Below are 17,982 nucleotides of genomic sequence, written 5' to 3' on the forward strand. Positions count from 1 at the left end.
ACTTTTCAAATAGGGTTTTCGAGCTTCCGACTTTCCAGCTATCTACCATTTCAAATATGAACTCGTGCTAAAATAGAACCCGTGAAAATACTAATACAGTATTAACGTATAATAAGATCGGACGAACATTAAAAGAAAAAAAAAATAATAAATAAATAAGAGCAAACAATTTTTTTCTTTGTAAAATATAAATATATCATTTATTTGGTTTTAATAGAATTTAAATTGTTCCTCCATGGGCCATATAATGGGCCATGCGGCCCATTAGGATAATGTGTATTCTTTTAGTTTGGGCCGCTTGGCTTACACTCCAATTTTCTCTAAAAAGTAAAAATAAAAAAGTATTGTGGTTGAACTTTTAATTATACTAAACTCGAAGGGGCGAATAGCAAATTTTTTATAGCTCAATGTGACACGTGCCAAAAGTGTAAGAGCATTACTTGCAATTTACTCCCATTTCATGCGTTACCTTAAAAACGTATAAAATATCTTATTTGGAATAATATTTTAATTAATTAAAAAAAATTAATTTATAGCCTTAATATATACAATTTATTAAAATATATAAAAATTTGAATATAGTTAATGAAAAATTAAAATATCATTAAGAACGATAAATTAAAATATTTAGAACAAATTCTAAAAGTCATATAAGAAAAAGAAAAATACCAAAAAATTGATACCAAATTGTGTTGGCAAGTAAAATGGCAAAAAAGTCCTCGGCCCCACCTTCCCCGCCAAGGGCTTTTTGGGCCCACAATAGACTCCAAAAGTGACTCACAACTCAGCCATCCTCCAAATCAAAGAAAAGCATATTATTATCTTCATTAATAACCATCATAAATAAATAAATAAATAAATAAATAAATAAATAAAATATTATAATATAAGATTTTATCCCTCCTTACCAAAATGCTTAATTTTGTCCTTTATATTTCATTAATTTATATTCAATTATTCATTAATTATTGTATGATCGTAATAATTAACTACTTGCCTGTCCTATTTATGCACTTTTTAGCATTATCTCATTTATAATATTCAATTATAATTAGTAAAAATAAATTTTAATTACAATATTAATATATTTTAAAGTGAAAAAAGTCAAAATTATTGAGATTAGTTGGTTTATAGTTAGGACTTAGGCGTAAGGTGGAGCCGTTGAGACAGGCACATGGGATGCTGTACGGAGCGTTTCCAATGGCGTTTACAACTCACGCGCCGTTGTGTCGCGTGGGTGGAGAGGCCACGATAATATGTAATATAATTTAAATTATTTAAATAACAAATCTACTTAAATTTTAGTGCACGCCTTTTCTTGAAATAAAATTTTTTGTATGAAAAATAATTTATTTTTATCTTTTAAATAATATTTTATATTAATTAAAATTAAAAAACACTCTTACAAAATAATCATTAATTTTTAAATTTTTTAATATTACCTTAATTTTTTTTTACGAGTATTATTTCTATAAAAAGTGTAAAATTAAAATTAAATAGAATAATTATAATTATTATTTTTATGTATTGAATTATATTAAATTGAATTAAAAAAAAATTAGAAAGGGAAAGACGATGAGATGGAAACGTAAGTAAGTGAAAGTGGTGGAAAAGTCAAAAAGGAAAACATTTAATCAGCTAATGAAGCAAGTATGATAACCGTTTTGGACCCGTTCGATCTGAATGGGCCCACGTGGACCATATTACCGGTATGGGTGGGCCCGCACCATATCCCTACCCCCACATGCTTACGTTTCCATTACTTCCCCCATCAAAATCACCAAGCATAGCTCTCATCTCATGCAAGCTAAGTTTCACTTCCCACTTCACTCTCCACTAATTTTATTACGTATTTTTAAATTTATTTAAAAAAAAAACATATTTTTTAAAATTTTGTTACATATTTTCACTTCCCATTAATTAAAAATATATATTTTTTCGATTTTTTATTACATATTTTTAAAAATATATAAAATTTTATTTAAAAAAAACATATTATTTAAAATTTTATTACATATTTTCACTTCCCATTAATTAAAAATATATATTTTTCGATTTTTTTATTACATATTTTTAAAAATATATAAAAATTTTATTTAAGAAAAACATATTTTCACTTCCCATTAATTAAAAATATATATACTTTTTATTTTTTGATTACATATTTTTAAAAATATATAAAAATTTTATTAAAAAAACATATTTTTTAAAATTTTATTACATATTTTTAAAATTCTAATAAATTATAAAAATCCCTCAAAAGATTTTTTATCACACAATAATTGAATTAAAATACATATACGATAAAACAAGAAAATTGATGGATTAAATTTGTAATAATTTTAAATATTTAATTTAATTTAATTTTTGGGGAAGGAACAAAATGGATGAATCCAAATTTAAGACGTCGTAATCGAATAATGCGACTATTTATTTATTTTTTTTAATTTTTTAAAAATCTCGAATATCAAGAACAAGAATTTCCATAGGGAATTGGAAAATAAATAAACACAAGAATATTCATATTCTTTTCAGAGAGATTTAATCGAAAATACCAAATTTTGTTCCTAGTAAAAATAAAAAATAAAACCCCCCATTTTTTTCTCTTTATATCTCCGCCGTCCACGGTGGCGCTTCCGCGTGTGTTCCCCATGCGCCGCCACCCTCCCTCTTTCTCTCTCTTGTTCTTGAACGTTCTCAGTCGTCACTCTGCCTTTAAAAAGTCCAAATCCCCACACCCACTTTCTTCAACCCTCTTCTTCTTCTTCAAATCGGCGTTCTTTCTCTCTCTCTCTCTTCATTGAAATTAAACCGGCGGAGTTTTTAGAGAGAGAGAGGGAGGAAAGGTCTGTTTTTGTTCGTCTGGTTCTGATACTCTGTTTTCCCCTGTTTCTTGAACTCTTCAATGGCGGTGACCCATTTCCCATTCAAAGCTGGGAGGCTCAATCTCTTTACAATTACTTTGGTCGCGATTCTCTGCGCCGCCTTTTATCTCGTCGGCGTTTGGCAACACTCCGTCGGAAAATCTATTCTGTTCGTCGGCGGGAATTATGGATGTACTACCTCAACCGCCACCTTCCAAACTTCTTCTGAAACCGCCGTTATCGACCTCGATTTCACCGCCCATCACACCGCCGCCGACCTCCAAGTAATCCCAAAGGCGCGTCGCCCTCACCTCCCACCGTGTGACCCGAAGCTCTATGAATACACCCCCTGCGAGGACCGGGAAAGGTCGCTCCAATTCGACAGGGACCGATTGATCTACAGAGAGAGGCACTGCCCGGCCGCCGGAGAGATTCTGAAGTGCCGGATTCCGGCGCCAGTCGGGTATAAACTGCCGTTCTCATGGCCGGAGAGCCGGGATTTCGCCTGGTTTTCGAATGTTCCGCATAAGGAATTGACGGTGGAGAAGAAGAATCAGAACTGGGTCCGGTTCGAGAAGGACCGGTTTAGATTTCCCGGCGGTGGCACCATGTTCCCTCGAGGCGCCAACGCCTATATCGACGATATCGGGAAATTGATCAATCTCGCCGACGGGTCCATCAGAACCGCCGTTGACACCGGCTGTGGGGTACGTAACTATTTCTAACCGGCCGGATCAAACCGGCCGGCCTGTCTCAAAATTCATTGAATTTAATTTTTTATTGTGAAAATAACCGGAAATTGACCTCTTTCCATAGATTTTGAAAAATCCCATAAAAGAGAATAAATAAGACTTTTCCTCTAATTATGAAAAAAATTATAAATTCAAATATGGAGTCTTATATAAATAGGATAACGACCAATAAGAAAATGACTTTTTTTTAATTATTTTTTTTAAATTACACCATAATTATTCTTATTTGTTGTTTTTTTTTTCTGCCTCTTCCAGTCTATCAGTATTGACTGGACCGAGGGTTAAATTGTAATTTGACATGATATTTTTTTATTTTTATTTTTTGTAACTAGTTTGAGTCTTAAGAGATAATAGATGTAAGGTTTGGGGTCAGTTAAGAGTGTCACCGACAAATAAGAAAGTGCCACGCATGTGATGAGATGGATATAGGATATATACGGGAAAATATTTATGAATAATTGTTTATTTTAATTAGTTTTAGATAATTTTAATTAATAATGAAAAATGGGTAAAAATTAGGGGCAACTTTATATTTACGTATTGGTGTGCACATGGATGCATGTGATTGTAGCTAATGGATATCAATTTTTAGCTTATCTAATATTAGGAATTAAATAATAGTGAATTTTAAAAAATATCTTGAAAGTTTGTTAATAAAAATATCTTTTTTTTTTTTGGACCCTTGCTGATTAATGTAATATCAACATGAAAAGGCTTATAGATATAATTTATGTTTGTGTACTTTTTCAATAACGAAATTTTGGTGAGGTTCATAAATTTTGACCCGAATTTGGCCGAAATTCATGTAATTGATAACTTACCTAAATCATGATCTTTTTAGAGATTTACATTCATTCGCGTGCTTGTAAAGATTTAAAATATTTGTGTTCATTCAAAAGTTGTAATATTATTGTTTATCTCTCACAAGCATTTCTATTTCAAGTGACTTGGAACGAAAATTTTAACCCCATACTACTTTTGTTTCAAGTACTACTTCTTTCCATTCAAGATTTGGATGAATTTCTATTAACAATGGATACAAAATCATTAAGAGAGTTATTGTATTGAGAAACAAAGATTTGATGTTGTTTGGTAAGGTGGCGAGTTGGGGGGCATACTTATTGTCAAGGAACATAGTGACAATGTCATTTGCACCTAGAGACACTCATGAAGCACAAGTTCAATTCGCACTCGAGCGTGGAGTTCCCGCTTTGATCGGAGTTCTTGCTTCCATCCGACTCCCTTATCCATCTCGAGCTTTCGACATGGCTCACTGTTCTCGCTGCCTCATTCCCTGGGCTCAATCTGGTATCTTTCTACTTCTTTCTTCCAAGTACTATCCCCTGCATTCTCATTTTCATTCAAACTATGCATCTTTTGTGTGGAGCAGATGGTATGTACCTGATTGAAGTCGATAGAATTCTAAGACCTGGAGGCTACTGGGTCCTCTCCGGGCCGCCGATAAACTGGGAAAGTCACTGGAAAGGTTGGGAAAGAACGGCCGAAGATCTCCAAGACGAGCAGTCGAAAATCGAGGCTGTGGCTAAAAGCCTTTGCTGGAAAAAGTTGAAGCAGAAGGGTGATATTGCTATTTGGCAAAAACCAACCAACCATATTCACTGTAAGAAGAATCGAAAGGTCTTCAAATTCCCCAACTTTTGCCAGGGACAGAACCCCGACACGGCATGGTTCGTAAACTGTTTTGTCTCGATTCTTCTTTTTCAAGAGATATTCAAAGATAAAAGGCATAGTCTGCAAGTGATACCAAAACCAAAGTGATTGAAAAGTTTGATATCCAAAAAGATGCTCAAGGGGTTGAGCTCTTTGCTTCTTTCACCAGCTATTTCTTTATTCTAAGCTTGGTTTTCTTGCCAAGAATCAACAGAAATCTATCCCTACTGAGAACAGTTTCCACCTTTTTTGTCATAATATTTACCTCATTTTTACACTTGTCGTCTAAGTGCAGGTACACAAAAATGGAGCCTTGCTTGACGCCACTTCCTGAAGTGTCGGACATAAAAGAAACAGCTGGTGGGCAGCTGCTCAATTGGCCAGAGAGACTGACTTCTGTTCCACCAAGAATAAGCAGTGGGAGTTTAAAGCAAATCACAGCACAAAACTTCACTGAAAATACAGAATTATGGAGAAAGAGAGTAGCATATTACAAGGCCTTGGACAACCAGCTTGCTGAGCCTGGGAGGTACCGCAATTTGCTTGACATGAACTCATTCTTGGGTGGCTTTGCAGCTGCCCTTGTGGACGATCCTCTGTGGGTCATGAACATCGTCCCTGTCGAAGCAGATTTTAACACCCTTGGAGTCATCTACGAACGAGGACTAATCGGAACATATCAAAATTGGTATGTAGAATTAAAATACAACCAAGCAAGATGTAGCTTAGTCCACCGTTAGTAGATATTTTCCTCTTTGGATTTCCCTCAAGGTTTTAAAACGCGTATGAATAGTGTGCCAGCAAGGACACAAGGGGGTAGATTGTGAGGCCCCATGGAGAGGGGAACAAAACATTCCTTATAAGGGTTTGGAAACCTCTTCCTAATAGAGGCTTTTTAAAACCTTGAGAGGAAGCCCATAAGGGAAAGTCCAAAGAGGACAACATCTGCTAGCCGTGGGTTTGGGTTGTTACAATTATATTCACTTTGATTTGAAAACGCCAATTGATCTTTTAGGTGTGAGGCAATGTCAACTTATCCTCGAACATATGACTTCATCCATGGTGATTCGGTCTTCAGTATGTACAAGGACAGGTAAATTAGACTATGCATATTACAAAGTTCTTTCATAAAGTGCTCGGAAACTAACTCAGTGAGAAAATTATACCTGTGTTGCAGATGTGAAATGGAGGATATTCTGCTAGAGATGGACAGGATTCTGCGGCCACAGGGCAGCGTGATCCTCAGAGACGACGTGGATGTGTTGGTGAAGGTCAAGAACATCGCAGAGGCTATGCAATGGGAATGCAGAATCGCAGACCATGAGAAAGGACCCCATCATAGAGAAAAGGTATTGGTTGCAACCAAGCAGTATTGGACTGCACCTGCATCTGAAGAAGAAAATCAAGAAAAGCAAACATCTTCTGAAAACTAGCAGTGCCCCAATGTTTTGATTCAAAGTTCTCTTTTTCCTTTCTAATCTTTGGGGTCAATAACTCAGTTATAAATTCATTTTTTTGTTTCATTACCCATTTTTTTGCGAAGGGCGTTTGAATTTTGATGAAATTGTTGGTGCTGACCCAATAACTAATAAACAGTCTGTATTATGCTTACAAATGGCCCCCAAGATCATCACATTCACATACACATTTGAAGTGTACATTTTACCACGAGCTAGAAATGGCACAATTTTCGATATCAAGTGCAAAACTCAAACGTTGAAATTCTTTTTTATGGCAAACAATGAAGGAAATGAGTACAAAAATTTGTATCAAAATTTTCCTAACAGGATCATGGACCAAATAACTTGCCAGATCTGACATAGAATCATCTATTAAGAACCATAATTAAGATCACTCAAAAAGCCCCTTGTTCTAAGAATTCTCGTTTCTGTTGGCCAATCCACACACCAATAGTTTTCAACTACTCATATACATAAACTAGATTGAGCTAGAGCACCTGTTGGCCACCTATCTATTCAATTCAAAAGTGGTCGGTGGAAGATATTATACCATATTAACTCCACCAACAAGGCTTCTTGCTTGCCGGTGAGGCCGAGATCTCTCAACATCATCGAGCCATCTTCAACTCCTTCGATATGGCCTTGCCTAATCATCAAGAATTAGGTGCGAAACTCGGATCAATCATTCGGATGTTACTGTGAATGTGTTCATTCAGTACTTTGAATGCTAAAATTTCATCAACAATCAGTAAAAGTACATGTCGTGGTTGAAATTTGAAAACCTGAAAATAAAAACGACAAACCAACACAAAATTCAAGTGCTGCAGTGTTACTCCAACGGAGAGTGGACCTCGAGCTTACGCATGGCGAGAGACTCGGAAGCGCCGGTGATTCTCATGAAGGTTTCGAGCGCTTCTTGATTCGGCAACGCCTTCGAAATAAATTGATAATTTTATAGGTTAAAATTGAGATGAGATTTAAGGATGAAACGACGTCGTTATAGAACACGTGAGACTATCGCATCGCACGTGGCATCCGAACTCCCCGTCTCTCCCCCGTCCGATGGGCTGTCGGGAGAGTAGAAATTTTGCTGCTACATAAGCGAGAGACTGACACACACCTACAAGCGTTCTTCCGTAGCAAGTACGGTCGCTTTCTTCCCTCTCAGGAAACCCTAATTCTCCATCCCCAAATTCCATTTCTCCTCTGAATTCTCCCGATTTCGATATTCCCATCGATATGCAAGGCGAAGACGAGCCCTCGAGCAGCGCAACAATGGTCGAAGACGAGATCTACGCCAACGGAACCAGCGCCGACGACCAGAAGCGCAATAGACCCATTATAACCGGCGAGCAGCTCGACATTGAAGCCTATGCCAGTCTCTATTCGGGTCGCACCAAGATCACTCGTCTCATATTCATTGCCGACCACTGCGGCGCCGACACCAATCAGACGATGCAGCTCGAGGCGCTTCGGATGGCGTACGACGAGATTAAGAAGGGGGAGAACACTCTGTTGTTCAGGGAAGTCGTGACGAAGATCGACGGTAGGTTGGGGCCTGACTATGGGATGGATGCCACTTGGTGTGAAATGATCGAGCGGAGGGCTGAACAGAGGAAGGATAAGCTCGAGAATGAACTCAACGCGTATAGGGTACATTACGTTTGATTTAGATTCTCGCACATCCTTTTTAGGATAATTTGTTGTGGTTCTCATGTCAATGAAGCAATGCTCGAATTGAATTTACCTCCTAAAAAGTGGAAACAACTCGTTTGAAAATCTGGATATTGTGTAATTAGCTACTTCTTCAGGAACTTGTGGTTGCCATCTTTAATTTGTTGGCATTGTTACTTTCTGCAGACCAATTTGATAAAAGAAAGTTTAAGGATGGGATACAATGATTTTGGAGATTTTTATTATGCTCACGGTGCACTTGGCGATGCTTTTAAGAGTTATGTTCGTACGCGCGATTATTGTACTACGTCAAAGCATATCATTCATATGTGCATGAGCGCAATTCTTGTCAGCATAGAGATGGGCCAATTTACACATGTCACGAGTTATGCCAGCAAAGCTGAACAGACACCAGAGGCCCTAGATGCAATTACTAGCGCAAAGCTTCGCTGTGCTGCAGGATTAGCTCACTTGGAAGTAAAAAAGTACAAACTTGCTGCTCGCAAGGTTTGATTTCTTGTGTACATTATGATCCAGTAGTTTTGTTCGAATTGTATTGATTGTCTTAAAACTTCCTTTCTTCGAAGATACAGTCGCATATGATCATGCTCTTATCATTTGAATCGTGTATTATTTTATAAGTCGTGTTTGTGTACGATGGTCTAGAGTAAAAAACAACTTGATCATCATAGGATCCAGTAGTTTGGTTCGAACTGTATTGATTGTCTTAAAACTTCCTTTCTTCGAAGATACAGTCACATATGATCATGCTCTTATCATTTGGATCGTGTATTATTTTATAAGTTGTGTCTGTGTACGATGGTCTAGAGTAAAAAACAACTTGATCATCATAGGATCCAGTAGTTTGGTTCGAATTGTATTGATTGCCTTAAAACTTCCGTCTGTGTCGATGGTCTAGAGTAAAAAACAACTTGATCATCATAGGATCCAGTAGTTTGGTTCGAATTGTATTGATTGCCTTAAAACTTCCTTTCTTTGAAGTTGCAATATACAGTCGCATATGATCATGCTCTTATCATTTGAATCATGTATTATTTTATAAGTTGTGTTTGTGTATGATGGTCTAGAGTAAAAAAGACAACATGATCATCATAGGCTTTCTTTGTTGTATCGCCTCATATCTAATCTATATTTGCATTTGTGTTCTGCTAAATGTCTATATGGTTAGAATGGCTCTGATACCATGTTAGATGAACACGACTCTCCACAATGGTATGATATTGTCCACTTTGAGCATAAGCTCTCATGGCTTTGCTTTGGGCTTCCCCAAAAGGCCTCATACCAATGGAGAGAGTATTCTTTGATTATAAACCCATGATCATTCCCTAAATTAGCCGATGTGGGACTATCATCATCCAACATATATTAATGTCGATTGTGGTGTTGAGGGACTCTTTCTTACATTCTGATTAGGTGATTCTTTGCTATATTTTGCAGTTTTTGGAGACAGGTCCTGAATTAGGAAGCCATTACAACGAAGTGATTGCACCCCAAGATGTTGCAACGTATGGCGGTCTTTGTGCACTTGCAACTTTTGACCGCTCAGAGCTAAAGGCACATATTTGTTTCTATTTCCTGCTAATCATGTTCCCTATGGAATGAAAGGCAAGTGACTTGCTGATGTTTCTGACTATTTTTCTTTAATCTGGCAGTCCAAAGTTATAGACAATGTCAACTTTCGAAATTTCTTAGAGTTGGTTCCTGTAGTCCGAGAGCTGATCAATGATTTCTACTCAAGGTTTGTGGAGTTCTTATACATTGTGATAAGTAGTAGCACTAATATTGTTATAATTTTCTATCTCTAGCCTTAGGTACATGAATCTATCTTTTCACGTATACGAATTTTAAATTGGATCGGACATGGTTCTAAGCATTCACATAAATTAAATTTAACGACAGGCGAATGTCTTTTTTGAACCATTGTGTTCTTCGAATTAACATATTACTTCAGATATGAAGCTTTCTTGTTAATGTTTTTTGTTGGTGATAAGCGAGCGAGTTTTGAATATATCAGATGTTAATGTTTTATCAATTGTACAGTATTTATTTATTTTTTAATTTTTTCCTGATGAAATATTCAATTTTCTTTGCAGCCGTTATGCATCATGCCTGGACTACCTGGGGAATCTTAAGCCTAACTTATTGCTTGACATTCATTTACATGACCATGTCGAGACACTCTACGATCAAATACGCCACAAGGCTCTCATCCAATACACACTCCCATTTGTGTCTGTTGATCTCCGCATGATGGCTGATGCTTTTAAAACAAGTGTTACTGGTCTTGAGAAAGAGCTCGAAACACTAATCACTAATAACCAAATCCAGGTTTCTTTCGGACTATCCTTCATTCGTTTGTTACTTTTTCGAAATGCTTTATGAGGGTTGGATGAATTTACAGTCCGAAAAATAATCTATCATGCGGCATTGGAGCTATTCCACTGGTTGCTGTGTTCTTGTAACTCTTAACGTGTAACTAGACTCGTGTGTGCATGTGATCAATGAAAAATGCATGCCTTTAGCTACTTCAACAGTTGCAAATTCTCATGATAGTAACTAGTCTTAGCCCCTACCCCCACAAATCATGCAACTGAACTGATTATTGATTAACTGGGATCAAATTCATCTTCGCCGTTGAACCTAGCCCTTGCGGTTGGATGAAACGAGCAGTCTTCGTGTTAGACCTACCTAAATCCCAATCAACCATGTCTTGTGCCTTTCCTAACCCTTTTTTATATGATCTTCTTCTCCCTCACCACTGCCTAGGGTGTTTGTTTTTATCTATGCCTCTAGATGACGTTCTTTGTGTAGTAGACTTTCTTTTATTTTCTAAACTATTATTCTTTTGTTGTGCATACCGATCATATTGGTCCCAGTTTTTTACCCAATGAATTGGATTTTAGATTTTTGTGAGGCATTGAACTACATTGGACCAATTCAAACCGATGTAACTGTTTCAACTCGAGCTCTTTGTTACTATTTATCAATTGTGCCAATCATGTTTGCAGGCAAGAATCGACTCGCACAACAAAATTCTTTATGCTCGGCATGCGGATCAGCGGAATGCAACCTTCCAAAGGGTTTTACAGACAGGGAGCGACTTCGATCGTGAAATCCGATCGATGCTACTGAGAGCAAATCTGATCAAGCACGACTATAACCAACGAGGAGGATCTAGGAAAATTTGATCTGTTCGGTTTGAATCTGGGCTGGAAGCTTTTCTTCTTCACTGGCTTTTATTTTATTGTTAGCCATGAGAGGTTGCATAGAGTGGAGACATATATTAAAATTGGAAGTGGCATATGAGGTGAATTGTTAGAAGCAAGGCGATACAAAATTGAGGCAAGAATTACACATTATTGCTTGCTGGCTGCTGGTTTTGTAAATACTGATTGATTTTTCTCAGTTGCAGTTATTGATTCTTCCAGTTTTTCCTTACCCATTCGGATTCCAGGGAAACATGCTTCTTTCTTTGGCTCTGAGTTGAATATGCAAAGTAATAAGAACATCTTTATTGTTGCCTTTTAGAATTGTTAATTAAGGGTTCAAGTGGTCGGTTTAATGTCGGCATAGTAAGATCAAGTACGTGGTTGTTTCATAAGAATAATTGATATACAGGTAAGTCACTGGCTCATTTGAGGGATTGCTAGTACTATATAAGAGGAAGGTGGGAATGACATTAAGGACCGGGGGGGTGGGGGTCCCTAACCTAATGTGGCAACGGGTTCAAGCTGCAGAGCACCGTAGCATGGGGGGACGTCTAATCCTTTTGTCACCACAACGCTGGCTAATCATACATAGCAGGCTTGAATGGCTAATCATCCATCTGCGCTTTCTAATCCTTTGGTTCTAGAAGTCACTTGAGTCTGAATGCTATGTTGAATGTGCCACCAACACTACACTATGTATGTAGGTACTTATGCAGGTGAGACATTAATCGGTCCTAGAAACAGCGGCAACGACGCAAGGAGTTAACAATCAAATGTACCTAGGGATCAACAGGCAACTCCTTGTATCAATAGGGATCGAGGGCACAGAACTCCTTGTATCAATAGGGATCCAGGGCACAAAACGTGCATTGATTTTAGAAGTAAATGTTTATGAATTTAATTTGTATTTATGGACCAAAAACATTAAATTTAATAATAATTCATCAACATTAAGCAAAATTCAAACCTGAATATAATTTAATTGGTTAGTTAAAAAAAAAACAAAAAATCAATTTAATGGCGGATTGAAAAATTTCCCGCTCGTTAATTTACTTTTATCTCCCACTCGTTAATTTACTTTTATCTCCCACATAATATCATTATTAAGTACTAATACGTGTTAGGAAAATCATCGGCCATTAAATATTGAGGTAAGAGTAAGACCTTTGTTCAGAAGCGTGGAAGCTCCAAGAGAGCGAGATTCGAGTGTGGATACCCACTCCAAGCTGAGCCTTAATCTTCCTCTTCAATTACTTTCAATCTTATTCAATCTCAACTTTGTTTTCTGTGTTTTTTCTAGCTCAATTTGAGCTACAACTTTCCATTTTCAGTTCCCGCGAGCTTTGTTCGTCAGATGTTTGATTGATATCAGATCCAGATTGCTGCAACCATGGGTCACGTTAACTTGCCGGCTTCCAAGAGAAACGGACGGCAATGGAGACTCCTTGATATTGTTTCTGCGGCGATTTTTGGTTTGGTGTTTTTGTTCTTTCTTCTCGTTTTCACTCGGCTTGGTGACTCGCTTGCTGCTTCTGGCCGACAGACTTTGCTGCTTTCTAATGCCGATCCACGGCAGCGTCAGCGGATTATTGAGCTGGTTGAGGCAGGGCAGAAGCAGGCTATTGAAGCCTGTCCTGCCGACGCTGTGGATCATATGCCTTGTGAGGATCCGAGGCGAAATAGCCAATTGAGTAGGGAGATGAACTACTATAGGGAGCGACATTGCCCGCCCCCCGATGAGACGCCGCTCTGCTTAATTCCACCGCCTGATGAGTATAAGATACCTGTACAATGGCCGGAGAGCTTGCACAAGGTGCGCAGCTTTCTCTAATCATTGCTTTGTTCGAAAATTTATGAAATCTTTAGTTCTAAGATTCTTGCTTATCAACGAGTTGTAACTTCCGTTTCTTAGACTAGAGATGTACAATGGCTCTTTCTGAGTATGTTTTGGTAGAATTTTGTTGGCTCTTACCGAAGTGGAGATTGAGAACCGAAAACTAGTTGCAATTTCCATGGCATAATTAGCATATTGTGTGCAATCTCTGTTCCCATGGAGTGTAAACGACTTAAGTAGGCCAGTTATGAATTAGCAACAAGTTGCATATGAACTGTGGAGTGGTTGGTAGTGGAGGTAACCGGGTGAAGACTTCTGAACTAGTAAAAAGATTGAGAGCCAGCTGAATTTTGCATCTTATGTTAGGTTGTTAATGTTCCTTGAGTACTTAGAGTCTTTTCTCTTGGTTCCAAGAACTCGTCTCTGATTTATATTATACGTGGGAGGAGATCGAGGTTGACTAGAATAAGATCCTCCAGATCGTGAAGCATGTACTAGGGTGTATGTGTGACTTGTTCAATCTATGGATTGACACTAAAGAAAGAAACTACTGCTAGTTTTTCCTATTTATTTTTCCCACAAACTCAGATCTTGATTATATGATCTTGAATTGGATTAATATCTGTAAATATAAAGTTTCAGAGAAAAGAAAAGGAAATTGAGAAATGAATTAATGGCTAATGTTACAAGATATAGATTATGACTGGTTTCAGGCAACTTTAATTATACTTATCTTTGAGAAGAAATAATATTGAACCTTTCAATGAAGAAGAAAGCTTCAGTTAAATTTTCTTATGGTCCCAGAGTATTGTTCCTTACCATTAGCTTATTTCTCTTTGTTTGACTGTAATAATGTGCACAAATAACTTCCCACCACCAGCACGCTAAAAGAAAAAGAAAACTCATTTGCTTCTAAATGGCACCTTGGTGCAGAGTGTAGTATCGAGTTCACATCAATGCTTATCTTGTCTACACGCACTGTGCAGATATGGCACAGCAACATGCCTCACAATAAGATTGCAGACAGGAAAGGACATCAAGGATGGATGAAACAGGAAGGCCCATATTTCATTTTTCCAGGCGGTGGTACCATGTTTCCAGATGGTGCAGTGCAATATATTGAGAAACTTGGACAATACATTCCTATAAAGGGTGGCACTCTGAGGACTGCCCTTGATATGGGCTGTGGGGTAATAGCAATCCTTTTTTCCTTACTGCCCCATATCGAAATTCTGTTTACAGTTTTAAATTTTGATATAGAGATCACAAATTTGATGCTCTTTGTAGGTTGCTAGTTTTGGTGGGTATATGCTTGCCGAGGACATTCTGACTGTGTCTTTTGCTCCAAGAGACTCCCATAAAGCACAGATACAATTTGCCTTGGAAAGAGGCGTTCCAGCATTTGTTGCTATGCTTGGAACTCAGAAACTCCCCTTTCCAGCATTCTCGTTTGATTTGGTGCATTGTTCACGTTGTTTAATTCCATTTACTGCATACAGTGAGTTTTAATGATCTTAATCAGCTTGAATTAAATCTAGCTTGATTGTGTTTTTGTGAGCTCGTAGGGGATGTTAATGTCTTCTTTTTATAATAATCACTGGATGATGAAAAATTACTGTTTTGTTTCAGGAAAGATAAACCCATATTATATGATATAAAAATTTTCAGATTCTTTTGTTTTCATTTTATAATTGATTTAGATAACGAGGAATTGGAGCTCCCCTAGAATACTTCAGTTGTTTATAGATTGGCTTTTAAACATGAAGTTGATAACTCACTATTTTTCTCGACTCTTCTTTCTTTACCAACAACATTACAATGTGGAGATTTTTCTTCTAATCATAAAATTTGGTTTTGCAGATGCTACTTATTTTATCGAAGTTGATCGCTTACTTCGCCCAGGGGGGTTTTTGGTCATATCTGGACCTCCTGTACAATGGCCCAAACAAGACAAGGAGTGGTCAGATCTTCAGAGTGTTGCAAGAGCATTATGTTATGAGTTAATTGCTGTGGATGGAAATACCGTCATCTGGAAAAAGCCTGCTAGAGATTCATGTTTTCCTAATCAAAATGAATTTGGTCTTGGGTTGTGCAGTGAATCTGATGATCCAAATCGTGCATGGTAATTACTGTTAGAAATCCCGTTTTGAACTTGACTTATTGGTGTATGGAAAACTCGTAATAATCCATAAATAAGTGGATCTTTGATATGAATTTGTATTTTTGCAGGTATGTGAAATTAAATAGATGTGTTAGCTGGATGTCTTCTGCCAAGGAAGAGCTCTCCGTTGGGACAATTCCAAAATGGCCAGATAGGCTAGCAAAAACTCCTCCAAGAGCTGGATTTGTGAAAAATGGTCTCGACGTGTTCGAGGCCGACTCTCGGCGGTGGGAAAGGAGGGTTTCTTATTACAAAAAATCTTTAAAACTGAAGCTGGGGACCCCAGCAGTACGCAATGTGATGGATATGAATGGCTTTTTTGGAGGCTTTGCTGCCGCCATAAAATCTGACCCAGTTTGGGTGATGAATGTTGTTCCTTCTCACAAGGCACCCACTTTGGCTGCAATATATGACAGAGGCTTAATTGGAGTCTACCATGACTGGTGAGTTTCGAATTGCTTGCTTTAATTCTTTATCGTGGTCCTGCTGCTGTTAATTTTCCTTGTCCATCTTCACTAGCACCAGTGTGAAAACACTCGCACTTTTTATTAACACCAATCGAAAAGAAATTACAAAACACTCTGTAGAAACTACTGCACTCTCTGCTTTGTATTTCTTTCCGGATGAAAACCTACGTAAGGTGGAGGGAATCTCAATCTTTATTCTTAAAATACCTAAATCATTTTACTAAAATAAGTATACAATGGGCTCATACAATTATTGGACTTGACCCTATTGAGCTAGCGATGATATTACAATTATTGGACTTGAGCCTATCGGACTAGCGATGATATTTTAACATTTTCTAGTGGAAGTAGTCAAGTTTGTTTACTTCTTTTTGAGAGGAGGCCAATATGCAGGTACCCTGACAACTAGGGAGTATCAAATGCATTGTTTATAGGTGCAATAACATTTGATGGTTTCAGGTGCGAGCCTTTCTCAACATATCCGCGTTCCTATGATTTTATCCACGTATCTGGAATTGAATCACTCGTTATATATCCAGGTTCCGACAAGAACAGGTACGTATTGTTATTTTCAACCATGAATATATTCTTTGTTTGCATCTTCTCAGTTATTTCACATTCTGCTGCTTCATTTTTTCCCTTGTCTTTTACCTCTAAGTTCGTTTATCAGTCCAAACCTTGAAAACGAATGCCTTTGGCACAAAAACCAAGAACAGGATATTAACATTATATTAATTCTAATATCCAAAGCTAATCCGAAGAATAGTATTGAAATATTTAGAGGTTTATTTTAAGTGAGCTTTTACTTGAAGTTTTTGAATATCATGTTATAATTAAGCTTAGAAAGAAGAATATAGAGCTTTATAATCAATCCAAGTAAAGTGAATATTTTGGCTCCTTGTAGATGCAACCTTGTTGATCTAATGGTCGAAATGGACCGCATCTTACGTCCAGAAGGAACAGTAGTGATTAGGGACCATCCTGAAGTTATCGAAAGGGTAATCCGCATAGCTCAAGCGATAAGATGGACTGCCACGATACACGAAAAAGAACCTGGATCACAAGCAAGAGAGAACATTCTTGTCGCAACCAAAAGCTTTTGGAAGCTACCTTGAACATAGAAATGAAATGGTTATCGTAGTGATGCAGATATTCCTTTTTGGATGCATATTTTAAGTCAATATAGTAAGTGAAAGATTAGAAGATGAAGAAAAGAAGAAAGAAATGGATATATTGTTGGTTCTAGTTCTGAAAATTCCAAAGGTTAGCAGCTAATCTGATCACCATTGCCAACTTCCTGTATTTGCTATATTTTTCCTTCTGCAGTAACTTTATTTATAGGGCTTTTGGTAACATAAAGTTATGTGTTCTTTTACGGTGGGAAATGGAGGCAATCCAAATAAAGAATTCACATATGGGGTGTTTTTAAATTCACCTGGTATGTTTCTTTATTCCCTTTTATCATGTACATGTATAATTACCATACTGCCCTTTACGATCCTATTTTGATTCATAAACTTTCCTGTTTATTTCATTCTGATCTGTTGATGATTATTGGGAGAGGGGTCCCACATTGGCTAACTAAGCGTAGATCATGAGTTTATAAGTAAGGAATACATCTTCATTGGTATGAGGTTTTTTGGGAAAACCAAAGGAAAAGCCACGAGAGTTTATGCTCAAAGTGGACAATATCATACCATTCATTCTCGAGGTCGTGATTTCTAATATGATCCTTACCTCATTTTTTGTTCATTAATGTTGCATAAAATTTGTGTTTGATAAAAATTTGGCAGAGAACTGTAGAGCTTTGACAGTGGGGAATGAATGGATGATTGGCTTAAGGTATGTCCATTTGAATGTTCTATTGAT

General features: G+C 37.3%; 3 protein-coding genes and 1 long non-coding RNA gene across 6 annotated transcripts; 3 read left to right on the plus strand and 1 right to left on the minus strand.

Annotated features, from left to right (window-relative positions):
- Positions 1–2,586: 2,586 nt before the first annotated feature.
- LOC111790686 (probable methyltransferase PMT15) lies at positions 2,587–6,902 on the plus strand. The gene is made up of 6 exons (XM_023671700.1): positions 2,587–3,571; positions 4,714–4,924; positions 5,007–5,304; positions 5,583–5,975; positions 6,303–6,380; positions 6,465–6,902. The coding sequence occupies exons 1-6, from the start codon at positions 2,906–2,908 to the stop codon at positions 6,718–6,720; spliced, it is 1,902 nt and encodes a 633-aa protein (XP_023527468.1). The 5' UTR covers positions 2,587–2,905; the 3' UTR covers positions 6,721–6,902.
- Positions 5,257–7,675, minus strand: LOC111790690. 3 transcript variants are annotated; one of them, XR_002814536.1, is made up of 6 exons: positions 7,530–7,675; positions 7,298–7,393; positions 6,454–6,676; positions 5,782–5,905; positions 5,553–5,683; positions 5,257–5,368 (listed from the first exon to the last, which is right to left on the minus strand). It is a non-coding gene; the product is annotated as an uncharacterized LOC111790690 (long non-coding RNA). The 3 variants fall into 3 exon arrangements; XR_002814537.1 differs by having other exon boundaries at positions 7,298–7,443; positions 7,530–7,671; XR_002814535.1 differs by having other exon boundaries at positions 7,298–7,669.
- Positions 7,676–7,868: 193 nt separating this feature from the next.
- Positions 7,869–11,880, plus strand: LOC111790688 (COP9 signalosome complex subunit 1). The gene is made up of 6 exons (XM_023671702.1): positions 7,869–8,400; positions 8,608–8,928; positions 9,880–9,996; positions 10,095–10,180; positions 10,536–10,770; positions 11,451–11,880. Exons 1-6 carry the CDS (start codon positions 7,987–7,989, stop codon positions 11,628–11,630), a joined length of 1,353 nt encoding a protein of 450 aa, XP_023527470.1. The 5' UTR covers positions 7,869–7,986; the 3' UTR covers positions 11,631–11,880.
- Positions 11,881–12,791: 911 nt separating this feature from the next.
- On the plus strand, positions 12,792–17,647 carry LOC111790687 (probable methyltransferase PMT13). The gene is made up of 7 exons (XM_023671701.1): positions 12,792–13,464; positions 14,472–14,675; positions 14,773–14,983; positions 15,346–15,607; positions 15,715–16,089; positions 16,573–16,668; positions 17,018–17,647. The coding sequence occupies exons 1-7, from the start codon at positions 13,042–13,044 to the stop codon at positions 17,226–17,228; spliced, it is 1,782 nt and encodes a 593-aa protein (XP_023527469.1). The 5' UTR covers positions 12,792–13,041; the 3' UTR covers positions 17,229–17,647.
- Positions 17,648–17,982: the final 335 nt, after the last annotated feature.

Source organism: Cucurbita pepo, chromosome LG03 (assembly GCF_002806865.2).
Source record: "Cucurbita pepo subsp. pepo cultivar mu-cu-16 chromosome LG03, ASM280686v2, whole genome shotgun sequence".
In the NCBI taxonomy this organism is placed as follows: Eukaryota; Viridiplantae; Streptophyta; class Magnoliopsida; order Cucurbitales; family Cucurbitaceae; genus Cucurbita; species Cucurbita pepo.

Bases quoted from the DNA above. Each gene is read 5' to 3' on its own strand.
- LOC111790688 (XM_023671702.1), top strand. From the start codon at position 7,987: ATGCAAGGCGAAGACGAGCCCTCGAGCAGCGCAACAATGGTCGAAGAC. The intron at 8,401-8,607 runs GTACATTACGTT...TACTTTCTGCAG, and splicing joins ATGAACTCAACGCGTATAGG to ACCAATTTGATAAAAGAAAG. The intron at 8,929-9,879 runs GTTTGATTTCTT...TATATTTTGCAG, and splicing joins ACAAACTTGCTGCTCGCAAG to TTTTTGGAGACAGGTCCTGA.
- LOC111790686 (XM_023671700.1), top strand. From the start codon at position 2,906: ATGGCGGTGACCCATTTCCCATTCAAAGCTGGGAGGCTCAATCTCTTT. The intron at 5,305-5,582 runs GTTCGTAAACTG...GTCTAAGTGCAG, and splicing joins CAGAACCCCGACACGGCATG to GTACACAAAAATGGAGCCTT. The intron at 5,976-6,302 runs GTATGTAGAATT...TTGATCTTTTAG, and splicing joins ATCGGAACATATCAAAATTG to GTGTGAGGCAATGTCAACTT.
- LOC111790687 (XM_023671701.1), top strand. From the start codon at position 13,042: ATGGGTCACGTTAACTTGCCGGCTTCCAAGAGAAACGGACGGCAATGG. The intron at 13,465-14,471 runs GTGCGCAGCTTT...CGCACTGTGCAG, and splicing joins GGCCGGAGAGCTTGCACAAG to ATATGGCACAGCAACATGCC. The intron at 14,984-15,345 runs GTGAGTTTTAAT...TTGGTTTTGCAG, and splicing joins AATTCCATTTACTGCATACA to ATGCTACTTATTTTATCGAA.